Source organism: Trachinotus anak, unplaced genomic scaffold (genome assembly GCF_046630095.1).
Source record: "Trachinotus anak isolate AG129_WGS33_773 ecotype Australia unplaced genomic scaffold, CSIRO_AGI_Tana_v1 ptg000009l, whole genome shotgun sequence".
In the NCBI taxonomy this organism is placed as follows: domain Eukaryota; kingdom Metazoa; phylum Chordata; class Actinopteri; order Carangiformes; family Carangidae; genus Trachinotus; species Trachinotus anak.
In genome coordinates, this window is record NW_027273860.1 from 12,785,576 (window position 1) to 12,813,529 (window position 27,954).

General features: G+C 40.7%; 1 protein-coding gene across 3 annotated transcripts in view; it reads right to left on the minus strand.

The window, feature by feature from the left end:
* The window catches only part of cntnap2a (contactin associated protein 2a), a 338,398-nt gene that overhangs the window by 55,750 nt on the left and 254,694 nt on the right, over positions 1-27,954 (minus strand). For all 3 annotated transcript variants that reach the window (XM_071485431.1, XM_071485429.1, XM_071485430.1), the window contains one exon: positions 2,948-3,104. In XM_071485431.1, the coding sequence (XP_071341532.1) occupies positions 2,948-3,104 (157 nt within the window). The remainder of the gene's footprint in view (positions 1-2,947; positions 3,105-27,954) is intronic.

Below are 27,954 nucleotides of genomic sequence, written 5' to 3' on the forward strand. Positions count from 1 at the left end.
TTTTTCATCTGTAATTTCTGTGTGAAACACTGAGTAAGGCAGTTTCATGTTATAGATCTTTCTTCCAGGGCTGTTCGGTGGACTCAGGACGTCTTGGAGGGGCTGCGAGCTGCTGTTAACCTTTGCTCAGCTTATTTTTCTGATAACTTATGATCCAGACGTCCGATAACCAAAGTCCTTCATCCAGTTAAAACTTACAAAAGTCAATTTTGACTGCAATGCTGATGCATGTATATAGAGGAAAATTACACTGAAACCGTTACCATTGTTAAAAATCACAGATTTCTCTTGGTTTGCTGGAAACATTTGGGTTTATGTAAGTACACAACTCTACAAAGTATAATGGTCTAGTTGTTTTTAGACATTTTAATGCAGAAAAGTTACATATTAACACTTTTAAATCAATGTATGATATGAGAACAAGAGTGAGTCTACAAAATTAATCAATCAAAAAATTATATTAATACAAGGATACATAGATAATATAATTCTTTACCTTCTCTTGCTATCACATTAACTAGTCCACTGACAACATCAAAACAGACAAGAGTAGAAATATTAAATATGTAAATCATAGCCTTCAAAGTGGTAATGAGTTTGAGTTTGACATGTTTTAAATTATTCACAGAACTATTTGATTTTAATTATTTTTCATTCGATACAATTTGGAAAAGAAACAGTGACAGAACTAATTTGTGGTTGTGTGTATGCATGTGTGTATGAGTGAGCATGTGAGCAAGCATACATGTGCTGTGTGTGTATTTGTGTGTGTGTGTGTTTCTACATGTGCTGCCAAAAATAAGGGTAATGAGTGGAAATACAGTTATATGGGTAATATTTCAAAAACTCACTCAACCAAACAATGAGAAATTAATGCATACAATATTAATGGAGAGAACCAGACAGAGTAAGGCTTATTTGTAATCTCGTCCGTTTTAGAGATGAGGCAGGAGACATGAAAGCAAATGAAATCTCTCCCACTTGCTAACACACAGTAATTACTCACATACAGTTTGCACAGGCACACGCATGCATGCACACACCCACAGACAACGATGCAGTTGGTTTAATGAGAATATCCATCAGCTAGCTAAAAGAGCTGTGAAACACAAACTGTTGGTTCTGGAGGCAAACTTCCCTCTTAAATAAATGCATAATTGATGGTGGCATTCATCATTCAGCCCCTTCTGCCTTTGAACTTAGACATCTCATCATACTGTCCAGCAGAGGCAGATTCTGAGCTTGCAGATCAATGCACACATTAGCATTAGCAGTGGTGACAATTTCAGTTTCAGCACGGTGAAATTGTGTATCAACTGCCATGAGTATGACATTTCACTTTTGAGTTCAGTTGATATAGCAATACAATCTTCTTGCTTTCTGGCTAGATGTTCTGTTATGCAGTTAAGTCCCTTGAGGCAAATTTGTGGGTTGAGATATTGGGCTGTATAAATAAAACTTGACTTCTTTGAGGGGGCTTTGCAGGGATTCATATGTATTTGTGAATGTCAACTAAAATTAATATATCTGTGATAGAACATGTACTTATGAAGTCTAATAGGCATAGTGACCTTTACAATCTCATTTTAAACTTAGAATATTTTAGAAACAGCCGCATGTCTGAATGACAATACTTAGTTAATATTGTGAAAGTGAAACATAAGTTCAACCAGTTCCTCTGATCAGCTGAGAAAATCTGTGAGTGCATATTCACCATTCTAAATTCATGGTAATATCTTTAACAGGAGGTTCCTGATTTCATATGTAGTTAAAAGCAGACTGGCATTTCTAGCCAGCAAGAGTCAAGTTGGCCTGCTGAAATGAGAACTTTTGTTAGCAAGTTTAATCAGCTGTAGCTAATGAACTAATTAAGTTAATTAAGTTAATTAATTTTAATTTTGTGAGATGGTTGAAAACTCAGTCTATGCTCTTGATTGCCACATGCAGGATATCGTACTGAAAGGACAAGGCTATGAGAAAAAAAGTCTGCTTTCCCAACAGCTGATGACTTACACACAAGACATGGATATAAAGCAGTGTTATTGTTCTCACAGGGTAGAAGCAAGAACAAGCCAAGTATGGTATTATGAAAAAAAACAACAGACTGTTATTTTATTCTACCATAACCCTTTCTGAGTGCTTAGCTTACTATATTAAAACACTTAGTACTTGGATAAGTGATACATAAATTACAATTATGCATTATTGTTTGTATTTTCAAACAATATGTTTCACTATGTTTTACCAGACAGGTTTTTTTTTTTAATGTAATCTGTAATCGCACACAATGTGGTGATATAATACTTACTCTAACTCTTAGCCTTTGATGTAACACTAACTTCCTACTAGTAACCTAGTTACCCCAAGTTAGCCAGGCAGGCTAATCTTTGTTATGTGTGTTAAGGAGACATACACACATCCTTTTGGATTTAGAAGGGATTAAAAGACCCTGCTCTCCAAACTCTTTGACTCTGCCAGGCTTAGCTATGAATGGATAAAAAGGAGTTTAGCACACAGTCAATTGTCATTGCAAATATTTTGTATTGTAACATTTTTGAAGGAGAAACAGACACCATTTCTATAAGCATGATTATTCAACAGTATATGTGCTATAGCACCTCGGATCAACCAGAAGTACTGTGGCATTATTGATGGAACAAAAAGTAAAACTAAATTAAACTGGATACAGCTGGATACTCAATGGAGCATGAAGCCAAATGCACATCAGAATGACATGAAGAAATAGATGTGCTGACTTAGCTCTATGAATGTCCCTGTGTAACCTGCTACGCTCCACTGCGGTGGGTGGACTTGGTGTGACTGAAAATCTTTTATTGCCAGCTGTTTCTGCAGACTTAAGTGCAAAGCTGACACTGAGAAGAAGTTCATCAATACATTACAAGTTGTTTGTGCGTCTGCTGAATGTGTAGATGACACACGGACTTACAATTGTGTGAGGTCGGCGTCACAGTTGCAGTCGTATTTGGGGTCAGTGCAGTTCCTGTCGATGCCACAGGCACATTTCTGGATGCCGGGTCCTGAGCCGCCCCAGTAGAAGTGCTTCTCGCTGCCCCGGCCCACCCACCATGTGTAGGGGGTCCCATCTGGGGACCAAACACAGAGAGGCACAAACAAAAAAAAACTTGTGAGTCCCTGTCAAGAAAGAAAACAATTGTGACCCTACTGTTTTTTTGGTGAACTATAACGCTCACTGTGTCCCTCACAGAAACATAAAGCAGAAACAAAAAAACAAACTTTTGTGAAGGATATAAAGTTGTGCTGCAAAATAGACCAAACTCTTTCCAATTACAAGCGATTAATTGTTGAGTCACTGACTGTTTGAGGCTTTTGTCACATTAATGTGATTTATATGGACAACTAGCAGCTGCATGTTGAATGTAACTCACTCGCACAACGTTTAACATGTACTGGATGGCAAATGCTTCTGACACAGGCAGGCACACTTAGTCACAGATCACACCTCTGATTTTAGTGATCTATTGAAAACAGCTTCATCTTTGGCAATATTGTGTGTGAGTCTGCGTGAATGTGTGTGTGAATATCATACCTTTGTGTCTGTATGTGTGCGCGTTTCAATGAATGGATAAAAGGTGAAGGATCGTCGTTTTTCAATAAGAAATGTAATATTGTTTTCTTTGCCTTGGATAACGTATTCTGGCATGGGACAGTAACTAGGCAGAGAGATGGGTGTAAATATTTTGGTGGCTGGCAATATATCACAATAACAGCAAGAGAGAATGAAACAATATTACGCTTCCCTCTTTATTCTCTGAATATAAGCTGCATTGTCAATATCACTTTGTCAAATTCCATCAGAGACAATGAAATCTCTGGAGCCACATTTTTTACAGGAGAGGACTGAAGCAGACTTTTGATGCAGCACAATTGCACTGAGGTGTGATATACTGTATTATTATACTTTTGATCTTCTGGACTGGGGCTAAACTGTAGGAGGAAGCTACAGATGTGTCTGTGTGTGTTTAAATATATATATATATATATAGTGTGTGTGTGTGTGCATGTGCGCATGTGTGTTTGGCCTTAGTGACCTGTGGGTTTATTGTCCTCATAAAGAGAATTAGCCTCATCTCTCTTCAGGCCACTGTTCAGACAAGCCATTGTCGATAGGATTACCACTGTCTCCTCAAGAGACTTCACAGTTCTCTCCCTTTGAGTGTACATGTATGTGTGTATGTGTGTGTGTGTGTGTGTGTGTGTGTGTGTTTATGTTGTTGTACTTCAATACAAGTGTGAACCAAGTTTCATTTTGAGACCTTCACAGTTAGGTCAGTGAGGTCCCCAATCACAGCCAACCTAGCTAAGCCCCCAGCTGACCAGAACGCCATCCATTTTGTCCCCAACCGAATTAGTGAGTTTCATGCCATCGTCCTTGAAGCTGCTCCGTAGCCACTTTGAACAACTACACCCACTTGCCATTCACTTAAGTGGGTATAGTTATATATGTAGTTATGTGATGTCTTAGCCTAGTGACGAGAAAAGCAACAGAGAGCAACAGAGTAATGAGAGAAAATATCCCTGCATCAAACGTCTCCAAATCCACAACCCTCTTTCTACAGCAAACAAAGACACTATAGAACAAAAGCAACATGTGCTCCATCATTTGCCTGCTGCAGGCCATAGCTCTATTGATGGAAAACATGCATTAGATAAATAAATAATGGGCTGCCTTGTACTAAGAAAAAAGTTTCAAAAAGGGTGGTCAGGCTCACATTAAAAAGACAAGAGTCACCCTGTCTTGTGTCTGAGGGGCTACCAACCAAGTAAACAAAAACATACAGCATGCAACAATGAGTTAATGCCCCTGAAGCCCTAATTTTCAGTTTCTGCTCGGCCTCTCGCTAACCCTGCTATGTCACAACAAAAAAAAAAAATCAAATTAATCCTTTTCTCTAGTTGTTTTTCAGGATGAGTAATCAAAGAAGACAGAGGGGAGAAGGGGAAAGGAGAGGAGGGCATCAGGTGGAATGGGAGCTATGTATTGTGCCAGTTTAAGTCTCCTGTGTGATTCGGTTAAAGCTCTGCCAAAACAAACAACTGAGGAGTGGAGGAGTGGAGAGAGAGAGAGAGGAAGATGGTGGAGGGGGAGATGAGAGAACGACAGCATGGATGGATGGAGATGTGAGGAAGGAGAGATAGAATCATATTGGCAGAGAGTTCATATGGAGAGGCCATTGCCAAGATGAGACTCAGGAGCATGGTTGTGTGTGTGTGTGTGTGTGTGTGTGTGTGAGCGCGTGTTTGTGTGTCTCGAGAAGGACAGTGTGTGTGTGAGTGAGAGAGAGATACAAGTCAGATTTTTTTCATTGGAATATTTTAAGACAAGTATAATAATTTTATAACCCTTTATTACTTCATATTCATTCAGTTTCTGTTTCATACCATCAACATCATCTGACAGTTTTCACATGCACACTAGTACCTGTCACATATTATCATTTTTAAAACCCTTTTTAAGACATAATATGGAGCATAACCTGATTATTCATATCTCAACATGGTAGGGATTTGTTGCAGGGATTTTGTGGAACTCCTATTCCCAGATCTCGGTAATTACTTTGATGAATTAAATGTTATAATAGCCGGTAGAAACAAAGTTGTAATAAACTAGAATTATCCATTAAACATCAAAGGAGGAATACATAAACAAACATTCCAAGCTAAAATATCTTGTCTTAATCTTCTTTATAATCTTACTCTTTGCAGTGCATCCATCTTTACCCCTTCCTTTCTCTCTCTCAGCCAAATTCCCAGCAAACATGCAAAATGTTCTCAGGAGAGGAGAAAACAGACATGGCAGATTGATAAGGCCTGGGGTTGTGTTCCTCTTCTGTCCTCAGGGACAACCGCACAACTCTACTTATTGTGATGGCTTTATCTATCTGTTATTTCAGCAACACACACAAACACACACCTATTTATCTCCCTTCTTATCGAGAGAGGTTAATGTCTGCATCTTCATCATGTCCGCTGCGTTTTGTACGAAGATTCCCCAAGCAAAGACAGATAGAGCAGGAGAGGGAAAGACACAGACACGCAGAAGGAGAGAGACAGTAAGAGGGAGATAGGGGTTGTGAGATAAGAATGACAGCAACAAAAGACAGCAATAAAAAAAAAGAGTGTGAGAGAAAGAGTGCGATCACTGTCTTCATTGTGATAAGAGTCCTGACAGTTTCATCCGTCTGTCATAACGATTAATGCTATAGCCAGACAATTAGATCCAAAATTGCACCCACAATACTCATATTAGTGTCAGAAAGATGACAGCCTTTCACTCTGCAGGATGGCTACTGAACCAATTGTCATCCATATTGCTCATATTAAGCCTAAGCTGTGTAGAGTATTGGTCCCTGGAGTCCACACCTTAAGACAAGGGTTGGGCGAGATGATGGTATATACTGTGCAGGGAAGATTTGGAAACACTGTTTCCACTGTGGTATCCAGCCCTTAGTGTTTCTGTGATGTATTTGAGGCAGCCAATGATCTCACCAATCCAGCTGCCTCACAAGGTAATGTGATTTGGGAGGAAGGACTGCTTACCATGTTCTCACGTGATGTAAGAAAGACAATTGGTGGCGGTAATGCACTACTAAGTTGGCTTGCTACTGCCGCAGAGGAGATGGAGAAGAAAAATGGAAGAAGTTACTGTACGGTATGGTTATTTTAAACCAGGCATGGAGTAGCTAATCGGGAGCCACAGGAAGATTCCTGGTGAGCTTGTTGTTGGGCCACAGGGGTTGACAGGGTTGGTAAAATCAATAATTTCAAAACTGGGTCAAGTAGGCTGTCGCATTAGGTTCTTTAAATAAACTCTGACAACTACTGCAAGTTCATTTCAAACTTTTATTCAGCATCAATTCCCCTTACAGCTTTTAGCAGCAGGCTAATGGGTCGGTGGCTCGATGTGAAGACTGATAAATGAAGAGAGAGAGAGAGGGAGGAAGCTAGAAGGAGAGAGATCAATAGCACAGAGTGTGGTCATCAGCCCAGGAAGCAGGCTGCAAGGCTCACTGTGGTTTTGTGTGGTCGTCATCTATACAGGCTGCATGTGATGGTGTCTCCGGATGGGTTTTGGGGGACCAGTCCAAGTCAGAAGTTCCAGGTTGATCTCTGTTCCTACTCTGACCCTCTTTCAAACCACTTCTTAACAGAATTTACAGAACAATTACATATCGTGATGTACACCATTACCATGATATAAAATTACATATACCGCAATGTAAGATTTTGGCCACATTACCCACCTCTACTCAAGACCATGTCCAGATGTAAAGGAAAATAAGAATGCATACATACAGTATCAGTCAAAAGTTTGTACACACTTTCGCATTCAAATGTGTCCAAACCTTTGGCTGGTACTCTATGTCTACAAGAGCTACATCAAATCTGTATCTTGTGGCCTGTTACTGTGTTTCAAAAATTAGCTAATGAAAAATACAGAGAATAAAATACCTAATATAGAATTTTTAACGGTTCATCTGGATCTGCACGGCAGCTACTTAATCATGATGGATGGATGATATGGCAGATGATTAAACTGCATCATTATTGCACTGAATCATTTTTTTTTTTTCCAAGAGAGGAAGTAAGGTTGGTAGGTTACTTCAAACTTATCACAGATTGGTCTGCAGTACACAGAAAGTTGTATCCATAAAATTCATATTATCTTTTACAAGTACTTGTACATGAGCCACACTTCATATCAAGAGGTCACACCCCTGCCAGTCAGAGCGTGAACTGAAAGGTCAGCGGATCCAAAGTGGCACTCGACATGCTCAGCCACTCATATTTTTAGTCTGAGAGATGATGACTTTTAGGACATGCGGTCAGTTGGAGCTGAAATTGCAGAATGGCAGTCATAACCCTTTGATGTGGGTTTCTCATAAACCTTTCCCAGACATCACCTTTTAGTTTGCACCTTCCCTTGAGTCATTACACCTAAAATAGTGGTCATTATTGACTCCCATTTACACCGAAATCCTCCTCTGCCCCCGCTGGGTGACAGTTGTCAGAGGGCAAAAGCACAGTATAGGTGCAAACACGCATTATGCAGGCGTGTGTAGCATGTACACAGTTCCCCTGCTCTCTACACTGATCTCTAAGGACTGTGAGAGTGAATGAATACTCTTCCTCTCTCGCCTCTAACAAGAGCAACTACTTTATTTATTTATTTTTAAAAAAAAAAAAAGGCAAGAATAAGTCTTACACACAATGCCAACCCCTTGTCTTTGCTAAAAAAACACCCATCAGGAGACACAACAAGAAAGTTCACACCCATTGGTACACACTTATGCCCTTGCTCTCACTCTGAAGGCTCCTGGACAAAGACAAGACTATCAAACAACACACTCACGCACACACATATTCTCAGTCTCGGAGAGTTTTTATACAAAGTCGTGGATCAATTGGTCTGTGTCAGGGCAGTGTTGGTTTCTGCTCTTTGTTGTTGTCATTTGCTTGCCTTCCTGTTTGTTGTGCAGAAAGCCTGATGTCTCCACTCTGCACCCGCTGGTCTTTGTTAGCCTCCTATCCTCTTAACATCTCTGTTTTTGTAGGGAGACTTTAGGGAGGCGTATTAGCCATGCCCCGGGATCTCTCCCAAGAGCTACAGATAATGCAGTGTGTTTATTGTGTGTGTGTGTGTGAGTGTGTGTGTGTGTGTGGCTATGAGAAAAATAGATAGAGAGCATTTGTGTGGCTCTGTCTTTGTCTCAGTCCTTTTGTTTATCTATACGAGTCCAAGTGTGTCTGTGTATTCTCCTCTCTGCTCCTTTTAATCTGTCTCTGAGACTTTGTCTGGCCCCCCTGTCTCTTTCTATTGTCTCTGTCTCTCTCCTCCCGTAGACCACCTATCCATCAATTTACTCTGAGAACCCCTCCTACCTTCAGGCTGTTCCACCATTTTCATTTTGGCCTTTTCTACTTTGTGCTCCCCACCATTTCTTTGCTCTCTCATATCACCTGGTCTCAGAGGCCTCTTTCTCCCTATCTCTCTTCCTGTTATGCCTTTCTACCTTCTCTTTGCACTCCTTTACTCTTCTCCCCTCCTTCTCTCTCATATCGGCTCCGCACACCTTTTCCTTGCATTCTAATATCAGCTGGCCTCAGTGGCCTTCCTCTCTTTCTCCATGCCCCATATCTGTTTATCTACCCCATGTCTCTGTGACTCTTTCCTGGCATCTAATCTCTTTATGTTCTCATTAGTCCCGCTCTAATCTGCCCTTTAATCCATGCTAATTGCAAACTCCTCTCGCTCTGATCCTGATCTGACGTTGTATTTGAAACACATCCCGTCCTCCCTGTCTGTCCCATATGGTTTGATCAGTGAGGGGCTACAATGCATACCAAAATATAAAATGCCTGTGCTGCGTGAGTCCTTGTAATTCTTCACCCTTGGTTGAGTATATGTGGGTGAAATGAAGGTCTGAATATTCTGAGGTAATTTAAAGGTACTCTGTTGAGTTTTGTTGACCCAAGAAAACTGCACAATTCATTGTCTGTGCATGGTTTGCATCAGGTTTTGCAAAAAAACGTGGTTTCACTCTATTCCACTCAACAGTTGGTGGAAAATAAGTGTCCAAGAAATGTAGCAACACACTAACGAAGGCAAGAAAGAAGAAAACTGCTTGCAAACAAACAGGATGTGAACAATGTGCGTTTTTAATTCTTAAAAAAATCTGCTCTGCAAATGTTTTATGAAGAAGGAAAAGCATTCAGCATGTTCGATACGCCTTAAGCCTTTTGGTCAGAAACCCTGAATGCAAACATAACTTAATTTCTAAAGCACTGCACATGGAACCTTTAAGTATGTCAGAGGATTCAAAATGATGTGTGTTGGTTGGTATCTTGTATTGTAAAAAAAAAAAAAAAAAAAAAAAAAAAAAAAAAAAAATCAAGCAGCCCATTAATCATTAAATCAAGCAATTGCTATACTCATTTCACAGGTACAGTTGTGTCCTTTAGACAAGCCTTACATTATCTTTAGTACTGTACCACTAAAGGACCTTTTCAATCTGAAATGCAGGGAAATGAAAATAAATGGGAAAACATGGCTTTCTTATGCTATCGGATGTTTTTGTTGTTGTGTCCTCTGTTGCAAAAAGCGAATTCAAATTCTATAAACCCTGCATTTTCATGGTGGAGGGAGGAGGTTAAAGAGGAACAGTGCAGAAATGAGTTTGCTGTTGCCTGCAGTGCAAGCAGTGCCAGATGAGACATCTCCGTTGTCTACATCAGAACGCACAGCAGACACGCCGGGGAAGGATAATGAGTTATTTCAACAGTTTCTACCTGAGAGCACCCATAACGGGATCCACCTCCCTGACAGTTCTGAGGCCAAGCCTCCTTCCCCCACCCGCTCTTCAGCACAACGTTATGCTCTAGTAAATTCACTCTGCATAACTCTGCAGCCATCTACAACTCTTCACAGGTCATCACCAAGTGTATCCGGCCATTAAATGAAAAACACCTCGGAAAGGGGAGACAGTGGGAGGATGGGAAAATTAATATCAATGGTTGTGCCCCTAATTGGCTTGTCTGCTTGATAAAGGACACAATAACCTGACTCTGCTGCAATTACCCCCCCCCCCCCCCCCCCCCGACTCCTAAAGTAAGCACTAGAGCTGGCATGTCCATACACAAACAAAGGCACAAAATGAAGAGAATGTGTGCACACAAAACACACACATCTGGCAGCCATTGTAACTGACAAAAGTGTAAGCTGAAGACCATAAACAACCATAATCATCATTACTGCAGGGTAATCTCAATCAGTGTGTGCGTGTGTGTGTGTGTTTATGACTATAAGTCAGATTTAGTGTCGTGTCCCCTCAGGTCAAGGCTGATGGACAGATGTGTCATGGGGAAAATGACTCCTGCCAAGACACTTTCGTTTTTCTCTGTTTTTTTACTCACACCATCCATCTCCCTGCATATCCGTTAGGCTCATCATATGGATGGGGATACAGTGAACAACACTCATAATGACAGAGGAGGATGAACAGGGCATAAACAACTCCATAGAGGAAGAGAGCAAGAGGGAGAGGAAAAGTGAATCAGAGAGAGAGAGCCTGGTGGAAAGGAGGGGGGAGTTCAGAAAACATGCAGTTAGAAAAGAGAAAAAAGACAGAACCGTCAATAGGACAAAAAAGAAAGGAAATATTCACAAGATGAGGATGTGACAAATGAGAAGGGAGAGGTGAAGAACTGGTCATGGCAGAGATGTTTTGAGGGATTGTGGGTGACAGAGAGAAAACAAGTGCAACTTCTTCACGGTCTCTCAGTGACATATCGCTATATTAGAATATGATGAGAACTGTAGGAGTCATGAGAAAATTCACAGCTAAGGTGTGAGGATTCACGCCATAGTTATACATAAACTGTCAGCTTCCAACTTTGACTAAACTTTATCAATTAGACACTATTCAATCAAGATGAGAAAAAGTGTGGCTCCGATAATTATTTAACTTCATGAGGTAATTTCACAATGACTTCATTTACAATGTATTTAATTACATTTAACCAATACCATGATCTTTCCCTAACCTAAACCAAAGTGCTTTTGTTGCCACAGATGGGACTCTCAATGTGAACCCTGGTCTCTGGTGTGACAGTTGTGTGCTCTAAACACCCAGCATCTACCCCAACCAACCCACAGCCACTCTCCGGCTGTTAATAAATGAAGCGCTTCATTCATTCGAAAAATATGTTGCCTCTGAACATAATGCAGCCAGCAATTTCCTACAAGACATATTTGCTGTTGCGGTTTATTTGTATAGAAATGCAATTTCCAGCAGACAAAGGTTGGCACAGGACAAATAGACTGAAGAAAAACACGGATATAGCCTCTGTGATGTCATCCACAGGGTTTTAGCTCAGATTTCAGTTTATCAGACTCTGCCAAAGCAAACATGATAAGCATACATATCCCTCTTGAGCGTTAATATTTATTAAGAGGAATAATTTTTGAAAATTGTCATCAAAGCACATAACAAGATGTTCAACATTCAGCGGTGGTGTTTGCGCCTTGGAAAAGACAAACTCAAGAGGATTAGGATTATGGAAAGCACAAAGATGAAATGGCATTTTATAGCACTGTCATGCACGAAAAAATCGAGTTGGATCCACTTTCCAGTTTTAAGATACAATGTTGATTCCATTAAATTAATTCAGAATAAACTAATCTTCAGTTACAGACCTGATCACAAATATCTCAGACATCATAGAGAGCACTGAGGTGCATACAAGCTATAAACTGAATGCACTTGTGTATATGTGCCCACGCACTTAAACCATACAAGCAGGCACCCACGCACCCATGACAAAAGTCTAAATTTCTTTCATGTTGCTGTGACACAAAACAACAGAAACAAGTCTCTCTAGTGTCTATCAATTGTCAAAGAAGCTCTTGCTGGATTTTGGCTTTGTATTACTCATGAAGGGGATGCGCATCCTGCTGACAACTGGGTGCTATGTTCATCTCTGCACCACTTTGTTGTCACAAGCATGATGGATTTCAGGCTTTTATCCTTAAAGATGTTTTTTTTTTCTGAAATCCAGACTCACTTTTTTTTTTTCCCTTCTCGCTTTTATGATCCAGCTGTGCTGCTATCCAAACAACTGCTACTCCATTTCCATTTACTTTTTTGTCGTACTCTCACGTGGTGTGATCAAACAATATCGAGTCACATCCTGGGCAAAATTTATTTAAGCGAGGAAAGAAGACTGTGAAAAAAAATAGATGGAGACAGATGTGTTGTCAACATTCATCAAGGAGGACTGACTCCTGCTTGTGTTTATGTGACTCTGTCTTTTGCTTCATTCCTGCCAATACTGGTTTGATGGTGTTACGGAGATGTAGCCTTGCTTGTGGCTTAGCCCTGGTGATTTGTGACTGTATGTCTGAATGAGAATCATTGACACTGGAATATCAAAATGTTCTGGGCCTGAAAATCTCAAGTATACAGTACAGTTCTGCTGGTTGTTAGCAAACGGTATTATGTTTGGAAGTTTTCATCATTGCATCAGCCTTGAGAATCTCTTGCAGGCATTTATTATCGTCTTAGATGCCAGGAGCCACAGCTTTGAAGAAAAAAAAGGTTGGGCTGCTTTAATGCTTTAGACATTTCAGAGGTATACAAGGTGTCTTTCAAAGGAGAACAAAGAATAACCTTTGACATCCCTCTCACATCCAGCATGCTGCATTCTTCTCCTCTGCTTCATTCCTACCTTGCTCTTTGTTTGCAGTCGATCTGTAGGTGAAGAGGTTGACCTCAACGGGCCAGACACTAACCCACTGGGCTTCTCCCTGAGCACATAAAGACCCAGCAACCTTCTCTATCTTATGCTACCTCTCTTACACACTCAATCTCTATTTTCAGCTTTGTCTGCTCTCTCGGTTGCTTTCTCTTTTCCCCCTTTGGTATTCCTGTCTCCCCATCTCTCTGTTCCCGCTTCCCCTCTCTCCCTCACCGCACTGCTGTCTCCATCTTAGCTTGAGTTATTGATTTCTGTAAAGGTTGACTGCTGCTGCTGCTGCCTCTCTCTCTCTTTTCTCTCTCTTTTTAACTCCCTCCTCTTTCCTCTCCTGCTTTTCTATCTTTCACCCTACCATTAAAAAAAAAAAATCACTTTCTGTCACTATATTTTTCCACTCCTTATTGTCTCTGAGAGGGACAACTAGAGGCAAAAACTTCTAGACTCTGTCAGTCTACATTTGTATGTCTGGTCCTTCTTCTTCCTCCACTCCTTCTGTTCCTTGACACGGCCTGACAAGGAGTGTGCTTGTGTCAGTTATGCAACACTAGACAGAGCACATGGTTTGTTTCTCTGAAATATCCTATAGCACATATATCCAAATGTACTCAGATACATTTGTCACAATCCGTGAAGAAATCAATTTTAAATCCTTTTTCAAATGTTGCTCCGAGCTGCAAAGATATGAATGTGAAATCAAAACAAAATAAATGCTCAAAACAAATAAGGCAAGTACTGCATTAATGTAGATATTTGGTAAATTGGCTACAACTCAGATTAAAAGAAGTTCAATCCTTTGAGGAGGGTTTTAAGATGGAATAAAGAAATCTCTGCCTCTCTCTGTCTCTGTCTCTCTCTGTCTTGAGTCCATTAAGCTTGCTCTGATAACTAGAAGTATGGGTATGTCTAAATAATGCATGTATAAGAAGACAGACATGACAATGGGTATAAACAAACCTCTATCTAGGGTAGACTTTAAGCAGGTTAGGGCTATATATTATATCCAGAATACTATGTGTCCTCAAGTAGAAGCCCTCAGCTTGATTTATCACAACAGTGATTTGCGACAGTCGTCCTCATATACATTTACGTGCTCACAGATTTACCTCAGATGCTTCCCTATAGTTTTTGGAAGACCTTATTGCATGCATTTGCAAATTAATGAGGGAAAACGGATACTGCTGAAACTGCTGTAACAGGTAGGGCTTAAAGATACAGAGTTCATATTGATGCCAACCATGTACAGACAGGTAAGTTGTCTATAAATATTTATCAGTGCATTAATGGGCAAAGTTAATGGAATGAGAAATAGGTAATATGATTGTGTTTAACACAGCATGATGATTAGGTTGCGACATTAGGCAGCAGAAGCACCTCTTGTTTTAAAGATATTCCATACTTCATATTTTAATACCACACTTAACCCTTACAGACACTTGAGATGTGTCTATGGACACAGTTTGCAATTTTGCAAATTTTGCATCTGCTAAACGGACCCACTGAATTATCAGGCTGACTGTTAAACATGAAAAATACAGCTGTTGTTTGCGTTAGTTAGTCACTAATTCCACACTAAATGAAATTAATCAAATATTCAATGAGAAACCATCCGACCTTTCTACCAACAGCTATACTGTTGACTCTACACTTCAAAGAATGAATTGAGTGTTACACAGTTTCTGTTATACACAGGAAGTTATTAATAGGATATGAAATTGCAAACTTATTTCAAACAAACTTAACATTATTTTCCATTCAAAAAACACTTCACATAAATTGAGGCTGTAAAATAGATATAATGTATAATGAATACAGCATTATAACTGTGCTTTGTATCATTATCATTTAATAGGTCATGTTGAATTGAGCTAAAAACCCAAAGTATTTTGCAACAAATTACCAATTTATTTTCACACGATTATACTTAGCAATAAGTGTTCCTCACCTGCCCATCATTCCCTAATAACCTGTCCATGATGTCTTGGGGAACATGATGGCCATATTAGTAATGAGGACGTGGCTGACAGGTGAGGCTGCACCTGGCTTGTGGAAGCTCATTACAGAGTCTTAATGATGTGCTGTGTTCCATAATTAGGAAACTTTTCTCTGTCCAATCTCCCTGTTTGGTTGCTGTGCTGGCTGTGGGCAGCACAAATGCTTTGGTTTGGTTTGGTTTGACAGCTCAAATGCACAGTGTCTGAGATCTGTGGAGCACTCATTGGATGTGCCAGTGGAAGGTCCTGTAGGAGTGTACATGAGGACACATACAGGATGATAATGGGATATGAGAAAGAGCGAGTTGGGGGCTGGGAGTTGGACAGTTTGAAAACTCAATAGTGTTAAATTCTGTGTAAGGGGCATGTATTTTCCTTTTTTTTAACTGAGCTTTATTTAGCCATATATTCTGTGTTATGCCGACTATCCTGAGAGCAACTTCCATTAACGATGCTGTCTGAGTGTTTGTGTGCACAGTGTATGTATACTATGTACAGGCCTGTGTTGGCCAGGGTTGTTTTGGTTGTACTTGTCAATGAAAGCCAGAATTTTGTGTTTCCAAGTTTGGACTTCAAATGAGGCCTCCAAACTTTTCAAGCTAGGTGATAAGTGAAATAATTTAGTTTGTGCAAAATGACTCTGCATTTCAATTGAGTTTCAAAGGTTATGGACATCTTTGCGGAGCTCTTCATGTCTAACCTTCTGTGAGCCAATTAGTGCCAAATGCGTTGGGATGCATTTATTCAGGAAATTGTCCCAGGTTTAGGACCGATCATAAATATGAGCATCACTGAACAAAGTAACAGATTAATTACACCCAGTGAGTCTGTTTCTGTTTTTGTTTGCAAGATAGACACCATTGCATAAAATCTGGGCACTTCTAAAATAAACGAGCCAATCATTATGGCTATTTCTGTATGTGAGGGAAAACATAATCCACAGTATTAACTGTTATACATGGTGATTAAATGCTTTGAGTGTAGGGTAAGAGTGAGTGAGTGAGTGAGTGTGTGTGTGTGTGTGTGTGTGATGCTGTGCTAGTTAATGAGGGCCAGAATGATTGAGTTGAAGTTTGTGGGTCCTGTCTCGCTGCAGAGGAGAGCAAAATGATGAATACACTTCAATCACTTCAAGACAGGCCTTCATCATTTGTTGGAACTGTCAGACAGTTATCAGGGCTCACTGTAGGCAGCTGGAGGGGGGCCTCGTCCATAATTGAAAACTGAGTTTAGAAATGTCACATGTATCCGTCCATCTAAATTTCAAGCCGGGAAATCCCCATTGGCACACAGCATGTAGAGGCCTGACAGTACCTATTAATCCAAAGTTCAACATTTTGGTCAATAGAGACAAAAGCCAGTGGGGGATTTGTTCATTTTTAACAAGGGGCCAGAAGCAAACCTCAGTACTTTCCTGATATATCATTCTTTGAAAAAAAAAAAACAAAAAACTTTTCTGTCTTTACTGTGTAACCATTGGCGGTCAACATTATCTCGAGATGCTTCTATTTGTGTTTTTTAACAAATTTAAAGCTACTGCAGCATCTGTCAGCCTTCAGCATTTGTTATTCTTTGATAGCTTCTATTGAAACCAAAACAGCAGATGCTTTAACCTTTAAATTGCCAGCTGAGCAACCTTTATATTCCCTGGTGCAGAACAAGGCTGCTCATTTCAAAGACACAAATTGAGCTTTATCAAAAGCAAAAAAGAAAAAAAAAATCAAAATGAGTCTAGGGCAAGGGCTAATCCTTTGACTTTCCCATATGCCTTCTTTTACAATCCATTATGAAGTTATTCTCTACTATATGCATTCACCTTAAAGTATCTACATCCAAGGTCTAACTCCTCCACAGTGGTTTCTAAGTGAGGAAAATAGAACGCTAATCTATTCTGGTGTAATCATGCTTTGACCTGGCTAATGGAGGCAGCATACCCCAGGGCAAGATGTAATCAGGAAGACAGTTAATAAAATGAACAAGACTGCTTTACTGATCTTACTAATGTCCCTGACCTTCCCTGAGGGACGCCACTTACTCACATGCAAGCTCACACTTGTACATACATGAATGTGCCTTAATGCTACATATACATCACATGCAGTCTCAGGCATGACCATACAAGTAGGCTGATTAATGTAAACACATGTAACAAGGAGGCAGCATGCTGCAAGCATTAATTCCACCACATCATTATTATGTCATGATGCTTCCTCTTTAAGCAGGGATAGTTGAAAGGACAGATGAATCATTTGCCCACATCTCACTAAAACTTTCACACAAGTTCAAACTCTGAGTTCAGAGGACAATTTTAAGGCATCATCTATTTCTGTCTGTGTATGTAGTTTGCAGCTGGAGGGGGATTGTCTCTACCCCATGTCACACATATCAACTCCAGGGAGCAGAGTCACGACTTCATAAACAGCTGTCAATCAAACATCGGTAATGACTGACAGAGCAAACGTACATGTCACTTAGGACCGGGCTATATTTACATGAATAACATGGTAAGCATAGAAATATTAACACAGATCTACATATAGGTTGAAGCGTGTGAATAAGTGCATGTAACTCCAAATGCATACATATAAATATAAACAATCCTTCATAACTAGAATAAAACTAGTCTCTTGAAATACAAAAAAGAAGACAAACAAACAAAACATGTCAAAAAAGCCGTCAGTTCATAATCCTTCATGGAAGTTAGACTTAGGACTGTCTTGACTGCAGTATATGCAGTTTGGCTTTAACCTTCCACACCCATGTAGGCTCCTGTATGTTTCCAATTAACTACTCTGACCAGCTGTGTTACACTCTCCAGTCTCTCTTTTCCTCATCCTCTGACTCTCAGTCAGTTTTGTTAGTATAAAACACCATCTTTCACACCACATTGTAGTGAGAAAGCTTTCTACTCTTTATCTTGTTGCTATGGGCTCTGGTGCCTTTTTAAAGTGATATTTTCCTACTTGATGTCTGAGTACTTTTTAGTTGCTACTGTAACAGATCTCTTGTTTTCATAGAGACACAATTTCAAGACATTTCAAACCTCATCCTAAGATAATAATAAAAGAAAAAAAAAGTAACAAACACTGGAGAAAAAGCTTTTCTCGGCTCTTTAAGTTGGATATACCCTTTAGTAATTTGTTCTGAGTTATAGTTCATTTGAGCAAAACAAAATCTGCCCTTTCAAGTTTAGTATGTATGTCAACATGATGTAACACTGTATAAAGACAGAATATTACAAATATCTTGTAAATAAAAATGATGCAATGTACTCTCCTGCTTGCTTCAGCAAAGTGCTTTAATGGCACTAAGTATGTTTAAATATTTAAGAGGTGGGATCTTGTAGTTTGCTACTTAGTCTTATATATCTTCTGTTATTATATGTACAGTCATTCAATAAAAGATACCATGACATTAACATAATTGCAAAGTTTGCCTGTAACACAGCCCATATCTGTAGATACAATGCAAAGACATGCATGACATACAGGACTATCCCTGTGCCCATGTGCTGAACCTCAGTGTAATGATAGACCTCAGTCACTCTCCAATCATGGTTTTATGATATTAGCAGTTTAGATACAGCCTCAGCTCTACCCTTGCGTGGGATGTACTTCAGCCACTCTGTGGATTACAGCAATGCATCAAGGTGCTTGGAGCAAAATGAAATGTAATTCTCTGGGTGCTTGAGGGAAATACAAGACGAGGGGTCAGGAATGATTTCTTGTTGGAACATGATCACTAGCTGCTAAAGGGAAGTTGTCCCGAAGCTCTGACATTCCCGAATGGCAAAGTCGCTGTCATAATTCTTGGGGTTCATTCTGGGGATATCATTTCCAGGAAGATTATGGCTGATGAGTGATAGGCTGTGTGTAGTGTGGAAGAGTATGGAAGTCACCTTGTCAGTGCAATATCACCCTTTGACACCTTTTAATTAAGGCATACATGCATGAACGCATGTATGCACATCCAAATTAATACAGCCATATAATGGACACTGACAGTTGTAAACACTATTGACAGTGCAAACGGTTAATGACAGAGTCTCAGTCTGTAAAAACTGGTGGGAATAGAGAATGAAAAATACACAGACATGCAGATTATCACAGATTATCTGTGATTATATTCTGGAAATTTCATGAGTATATGATTCAACTATTTATCTATTTTACATATAATTTAGTAAAATACTTCCTGTTGCAGCTATATCTGGATTAGTGATATTGTTTTCATATGGACAGTATCCAAATACAGGAATGATTGTCAGATGGTGGAATGCAGAAGTCAAACATGAACACTGTCAATGAAATATTCATAGCACACATACATCGTAGGCCTGAGTGTTGCGCTATGAGCCAGTGATAGACATTTCATCATCAGCAGCAGGAACATTTTTTGATGGAAAGTCAGATAGTTTTGCTCCTTCACTTGCTCATAAACACCGCCTATCATATACTTTGATTATGGAGCATGCTATGAGTGAGCCGCAAACAGCCAATCGTTTAACAGCCGCGTTGTTCGGCTGCACCAACAATGACAGAAGCGCATGGAGTGTCGGAGCAGCAGGTGAAGATGGTGAGAAGGTTGTTAACAACAGGACAAGTCAGGTGGCCAGTACAGCACTATTTAGATTTTTTGACATCTAACTAACATCTGCTGTAACTCAAGAAACATCCCACAGGTCTCCAGTCTACAATAGAGCTGTACTACTTTTCTCCTACTGGTTTTTATTTAAAATAGGCAATAATCAATAATTATTGATAGATTGAAATGATTTTTTTTAAAATTATTGTCCAGCCTTAATATATCAGAAACCAACTTAAGCACATGCACACACTGTACAGTAGGATAACAGAAATAGCAATTAACATAAACTAGATGGATGGCCAGCAAATACAATAGTGATAGTCTGTTATGACCTTCATGGCTGTTGGCAGTTAACAGTAAAAAGAAATCATATCTGGGAGTGAGTGGGAAAGAGAGAGGGAGACACAGAAAAAGACAACGAGAGAATACGGTAATTGGACGGCGGGACGATATAAGAAAAGAGAAATACTGATATTAAATCACAGTGGATGGGTCTAGAAGCTGATCCCTGACTAACAAGGCACAGCAACACACAACGCTGCTCAATGCTTTTTTCTTCTTTCATTACATTCTCATTGTATTTCCACTCTTTGACAACCTCTCATATGTAACCTCCACACCTCATCACTTCAGCTGTATTGAACTGAGAGTATGTGAGAAAATATCCAGGAAACAGAAGGAGAGAAAAAGTTTTCACAGCTTCCATGCCAGCCCCCACTGTCCGTATGTGTTCTTCTCCTCCTCCTTCTTGACCTGGACCTCCATATATCCTTTTCTCTTCATTTATCTGCCCTGTTGTTACATAGGGACCACAGTACTACAAAGAAATGGTAATGTATCACAATGGGAAACCCAAACCCAACTCACTTCTCTCTTTCCCTCATAGACTTGCTCCATTTCCAACTTCTCCCCTTCTTTCTTTACTTTTCTATTTGATTATATTTCTGCCTTACTTTTTATTTGTCTTTTCTTCTGCTTTGTCTCACCAACCTCCACTCTTTTCTCTCTTCGTCTGCATCCATCTGACAGTATGAAACATGACCTCTCACTTTGGCTGAAATCCCTGAAATCTTTGTTGTGTTTTTGAAGTGAGCACACGCACACACACACACACACACACACACAGGCACAGACACACAAACACCTGCAAATACCACACAAATCCCAAATGCTATTTCGCACTGCTCCAAAACTGGAGGAAGACAAGGGCTTATTGAGATGAAGCATGGGGCCTTGGGGGTGACAACGTGGGCATGATTGTCTGCTCTGCCAGCCTCCTCCTCCCTGACACTCTAAAGAAACTAAACTCCACTGGCGACCATAGCTAACCACCAAGGGAGAGAGAAAGAGAGAGCGGTATTTCAATTCCTGCCTTTTGCAATTCATCACCATCCTCTAATGGCAAGCTGTGCAGTTAAGCTATCTCTTGCTGGAAGAAAAACAGGGCTTCTTCAATCAAGCTGTCTGAAAAAGTATGATGGTGGTCAACCCAACTTATATCACTCCTATATACATATATATATATATGTGTATATATATATATATATATATATATATATATATATGGGCTTAAATTCAAAAAATAAAACTACAAATAAGAATAACAATGAAATGCATGAATAAAAATGGACTGGATTTGGTTAGGTACAGCTGCTAAATCAGGTTATTTCACACCATACACCCTCTACTGACGAATCCAGAATACAGACAGGAGGATAAAGAGAGAGCAGTGAGTGAAAAGAAAAAAAAGAGAGACAATGAAGAAAGCTTGATATTGAACAACACACAGAAACAGAGAGACAGAGAGAGACGTGCGGGTGGAAATCTGAACATTTTGAAGCACCGATCCAGAAAGGCTGAACAACAAAGTGATTTCAACTGTTGGTGTTAGCAATAGTCATGCTACGTTATGTGATCCTGTTAGCTTTCCTGAGTTATTGTACTGTAAGCATTGTGGGGCGGCAAGCACTGAGGAGGCAGTAGGCTTCTCAGAGCCACAGGGATAGAAGGCTAAATGACAGATGATACACAGATTTAAACACCACAGGATAGCCCAAGGCAAGCTGGGAGCTACAGACAAGTACCCTTATACGGTAACACAAACAGTGCAAGCGCATACTCAAACAGATAAACTCTGAGGGACTCATATATTGGGCATGCACACATGCTGCTGTACAAGCACATACACTCATAAACACTTGCTGTGCCTCATTTCAGGGGCTGCCTCCTTTGAAATCTGCATTTCAAGACCAAATGCATCACAATGGGCTGACAAGGCTGTCAGAGAGCAACCACTGCATCCTTTTCATGCCTTGCTTTATCAGTTGGTTTCTGACTTTATAAACTGACAAAGACTACTGAAATGCACCATTAACTCTGGTTCCTGTGAGAAACTCACAATGAAGCTATGATGACTCCTCATTTAGGGAACAGGTGCAGGATCACTCTACAGTCAGGAGTCCTCTGACAGCCACACCACCGTATGTCATGTCCTTTGAAGGAGTTGCCCCAAAAATGCCTGCTAACATCCCATCTACACTTGCACCCACAGAGGTGCCTTGATATCATGGTGTGAATCTAATCGCAGTTTACGGCCCACCACATGGCACAAGTCTTCCAGTGCACCCTGAAAATGGATTATGATAATTCCATAACTGTCTTGCAAGAGGCACTCAGGAGGAGTTGTACGGAAACATCAGTAGACTCCCCATAACCTCCTGCAGAGGTACACAGCAGGGGACATCACTGGAGAGCTCCACGAACACATACATCTGCACAACCTTTCATGTCCCTCTTCTCTCCTTTTCTTTCCTTGTTATAATGTTTCCATTGCTTCTATATAAATACATGCACACCCATACACACACAGCCATGGCACCTTTTGACATGGGTGAAAGCTTTGTGACAAAATCAAGTCATGTTGTGGCATCCATTGTAAGTGTGTAATGTTACTGACAACAAGGACAATAAAAAACCCATGGCTTCACATTGAAGCAGAACGGACAGAGAGCAACATGGCATTTCAGAGTCTCCGGCTGTAATATTTCTCAGAGTGTTGTGATGGTGTGCTATTTTCCACTCCACAAGGCACAAAACCGCTATGTACCAAACAATGCACTCTCTCAGTGAGAAGTTGAAGGTCTCTACTCGAATTACAATAAAACTGAAAGTGAAAGCATATAAAGAAAATAACCTCAGCGTCATTTTCCTTTGCAGTTTTGATAAGCTGTGTTTGTGCAAAGAAAGATGGCCAACAGTAAGGCAATGACAGAGACAATGAGGCACTAGAACACTAATGGAGACGCAAGAATTTTAGTGTGTCTAAAGGGAAACATAAACCGTGGAAATAAATGAACACGATAAAAAACAGCTTTGACTGGAGAAAATTCAAACCAGAAAATCTAACATGGTCTGACATATTTGGATAGCATAATGTTTATGAGTGCCAGGTGACCAACTGCACTGTTGACATTGAGAAAAGTGTGTGTTAACAGCTCAAGAAACAACATAACCTCAGCACTGAAATTAAACAGAAATGGTCTGAACACATTGCTTTCTAAACAATGACACCATGCCACAACCTCAAGATTAAACCCTCAACACTTCGACTTTTTATGCCACTTGAATACTGACACTTTACCACTGTGTTTCATTTACATGCAACAAAAAAAATCTGTAACTTATCATTCGCACAGTGTGCACTTCTGAAAATGCTAATTGTCATTTAAAAGACTTTAGAAGTGTTGGGAGGCAGATTGAGTTACCATCAGACAGAGCCGGGCCAGCTGTTTCCCATGTTTCAAGTCTTTGTGCTAAGCTAACAGCATCAGCTGCTGCTGTGGGACTTACTGAGGCTGGGAACTGTGGGACTGTACAGCATCTGGATGTGTCCTACATAAAGAAATGAGGTCACTGAAGGAGGCCTTTTAATTTGTGAGCACGAACAAATTTGCCTGGATTAAGCCCCTTGAATGGCTCATTTTGTGTTCTCCTCTATTTGCTTGTTGAACACATTTATGGCTATGAATTCAGCAGCTCTGTGGTCTGACTTAGGTTTACTCACTGAGAAAGTAATTTGGACCTCAGGTGCTAAGCACTCTGACTGGACTCAAAATGTATGAACTGAACTGCTGGTCTGGGTTGACACCGACCTATGTGAGTTAAGGAGCGCTCACAAATTACATCAAACTCTTTGCTCCTGTAATTGGACGGGATTAGTCTGGGCTGAGAGAAGCAGCCCTAAACATGTCTGAGCCACAGACACAATTTGCATAATTCAAAACCACAGAGGTTTGTAACAAGTGAGTTTGAAAAATGAATAACAAAACTGGGGGATTTGGTTAGGTTGGGTCCAGGTGCTCAATGAGACTAAGATGGGAACTTGATGTCGTGGTCAGAGAGATTTGCCCGTGTTAATTTATACACAAGTGAAAAAGTGTATATTTCATTAAAGACAGCAGCTCACAATTAAAGTTTGGATCTTTGGGAGCAGGAGGTTGTGGTCAGTATGTGTCTCTAATAGAACAAGACAGGTACATGGAGAATAATTGCTTGCCTGGCAGAGGAGAGACAATCATTGCTCCTTTTGTTTTGTGCTCCCCACAATTTCTCTTCTTCCACAAGCAAAAATAACCAATGCAAAGGAAAACATTTCACAGAGCCAGTGGAAACTTTTTACCAAACATATTCTCATGTTGCGCTTCAGTCCACTTCAAATGGTGGAGACCACATGTTCTTTTGTTGCACAGACAAAAGAGGGTAATTTGAACCCAGTCCCCCAGAATCCTTCACCATTTCCCACTGGGTGCGAAACCTACCCATGGACCTAACAAACAGCTGCTATTGGTCACTATGTGACATGTGACCCAGGAAGCCACCAGACCAACAAAACCCAGCTGTGCCCCTTTGTTCTCTCCTCTCTTTCACCCATCTGTGGGCAGCTCTCAGCACCAAGGTAGACCTGCTGATACGTGGACTAGCCTTCCTCTTCTCTGCAGGCCTGCTCAGAGCAGACTGCTACACTGCACTCTTTCTCAACGGCAGTGACGCGAGAGCCTGCCTAAGATTTATCAGGAGTGAACAAGTTTAATTTAACGCCAGCGGCTGTGACACAAAGTCTGCCAGTTGAACTTCACAAGTGACAGAGGCCACAAAGCAGAATTATCGGTAAGAGGCTAACTCTGTAAGGAGAACACAGGAGAACTCCTCAGAGACACAGAAGCCACACAGGCAGACAGGCCTTTACCCCACCAGCAGCTGCACGAGCTCACTGGACTTTACAAAGCGGCACAGTGGAAAGGACCTCTCTTCATCCATGTACTGTGTAACATTGACTGGGCCTAACCTAGCACAGCATAGCACAGCTAAGAAAAGAAGTGTTTAATCTTTGTCATTGTCTTGGTTTGGTGAATGTATCCACCAAGCTTTGTTGTGATATATTTTTGTACGTTGTTGGTTTGCCACACTGGTAAGTTAATGTTAATGCATGTTTCACACAAACAAATACTTGTAGCACATCCATTACTAAGGCTTGTATGAAGCTAACCTCTCTTTTACCCTGGCACCTTTAACCTGCTTGAATTTGCCTAAAACAAGGAAGCACACGCTCCCTCTACCCCACATGACACGTGATCCCAACGGACACCTCTGAATCCATCATCTTGTTGTAGTTTCCTTTGTTTAGGTCACAGCTGTGTCCCAATACAGGGGCTGCATCCTTTGGTTTTGGTTTGCTTTTGAAAACCCACTGCATGACAGGCTGTATCATTCCGAAGGCTTCTTCTAATGCAGCCTTCTTTTCCTGGGCAACCACGCACACACACACACACATGCACTGAGGTTAATTATTATGATAATTATATAGGTTTAAATTGATAGTGTATTTTGAGACTGAATTTGCTGTCCCCATAACTGCTTAGACAGATTCATATTGGTCTGAAAAGTTTGGTTTGTTTATCTATACCTAATGTTTTGTGCATTACACATACAGGCTACCGAGTGGTTAGTTTTTCTGATGTAGGTGTACATGCATGTCAGATGTCAGCTGGCCATCAGATGTAGTCACTGAGGAAAATTCAAGTCCAAATTGAAAGACAGGACAAACAGAGCTGTAAAGCATTTGATCTGTCGAACAAGGTCTTATCATACTGATGATACTGATCTCATAAAACAAGGAACTACCACCACAAATCTGTTGCTTTGTACATTTCAAGTTTAAAATTTAAACTCTGAATTCAAATACATTTAAGCAGTGATCATGTGAGGTCAAATAAATGTATGCTTTGAATAGTCAATTTCTATACTGCAGTAACCCAACCTGGGACTGTCAGATCCTTTCCCTGTGCTAATATGAATTCTGCAACACCTTCTATACATTTCCTAAGTGATAACACTGCATTAAGCTAAAGTCATACAGCGTCTTAATCATCTTTCACCTCAGCTCTATTACTGCAGTTTTACTTTGGCAGCCAAGCCAAGGAGGGAAAAGTGTGTAAGGAGGCCCACTGCAATGCATCACTCTGGGATGAACAGAATGAAAACCTAAATTGAAAATGGCTTCCACCTTTGTCGGGTCAATGATCTGTGTGCGTGTGTGTATGTGTGTGTGTGTATGTTAAAGCGGTAGACAGTGAACGGGGTGAAACTGCATGTAGAGCACTTTTTTAAGCAATGAAGCGTATCTGCATGAAAGGCAGGTTGAAATCTTGGAATCCTTGTAGTTTGTTAGACATATAAATTGCCTTTCACGGTGCTACATAAATCAGAGAGGACTATGCAGGCGTGGGTTTTCTCTCCCTCTTTTTTCTTCTGTCTCCCTCCCACTCATCCTTTTTTACTCATATTCCTAAACAAATACATTAGCCCTTCACCTCCACTATTCCTTCTCTCCCCTTGCTGGTGGTGTAACTGTGTGTGTGTGTGTGTGTGTGTGTGTGTGTGTCTTGCCATCTGACAAAAGCTGCTCACGACAAGCCAAGCCTGCCCCCTCTCAACACCCGTCTTATCCGCTAACATTGTGCTCCATCACGCTGTGGTTCACTGGACCCCTCCCCCCACCAACACCACAATCCCCCGTTCTCATCCTCACCTCCAGCCTGCAAGCTGCTTGCCTGGCCTGGCTCCATCCTTCCCTTCCTTCTCCCACTCACCTTCCTCTCCTCACCATGCTCTCTCATTTCCTCAACCCTCCCTCAATCCCACCCATCCTCGCTTCATTTCCTCCTCCCTCCTGCCCTCTGACTCTCTCTTACTCCCTGTCACCCCTCTCCCTCCCCTTTCCCTCCTCAAGTGTTTATCTCACTGCCTGTTTCAGTCATCCAGGCAGCCAGAGGAGAGACAGAGAGCTCTCTCCCCCAGGTCGGTGACCCTTGTCGTTGGGACAAACTGCCCACTGCTGCTTGCCTACACAGCTGGAAAATTAAGGACTTGTGGGGATGAGAAAGTTCAGAGTGTCTGTGTGTGTGTGTGTGTGTGCGCCTGTGTGCATGTGTGTGACAGAGTGAGAGAAGTACTCGTAGATCAGTCTGTGTGTGGGACAGAGAGGGGCACAGACAGATCGATGCATGTGTGTGAGAGTATTTAGAGTTTGTTCAGTTTGTTCAGTTTGTGTTTGTGTGCTGGTGTGTGTACGTGTGTGTGTGTGTGTGTGTGTGTGTGTGTGTATGTGTGTGTGTGCGAGAGAGAGAGATCAGGTTAAACAGTCTTGTTTAGGGAGGAAACATGCTGCAGATGGTTGTGGGTGTCCAGCTGTTACTTCATCTAATGGGTTAATGAGTATCACAGCATCTATCCAACGCATCTCCTCCTCTCTTTGTCTTTCTCTTTCTCTCTCTCTCTCTCTCTCTCTCCAGCTCTCTTCCACATTTGTTTGTTGGCACACGACCACACGATTATTTTGCAAACAGAGTAAGTGAACAGCAAAACAAAAAAAAATTAAAAATGAAAACTGCGGATTTTTGATGACAAACATGCTGTTTTTTTTCTGTGCAGGTATAAACTACAAAGCTAATGCACAGGTTATTTTATTGTTGCATAACATCACTGCTGCTCTTTGATCTTAATCCAAATCTATTGCCCCCCG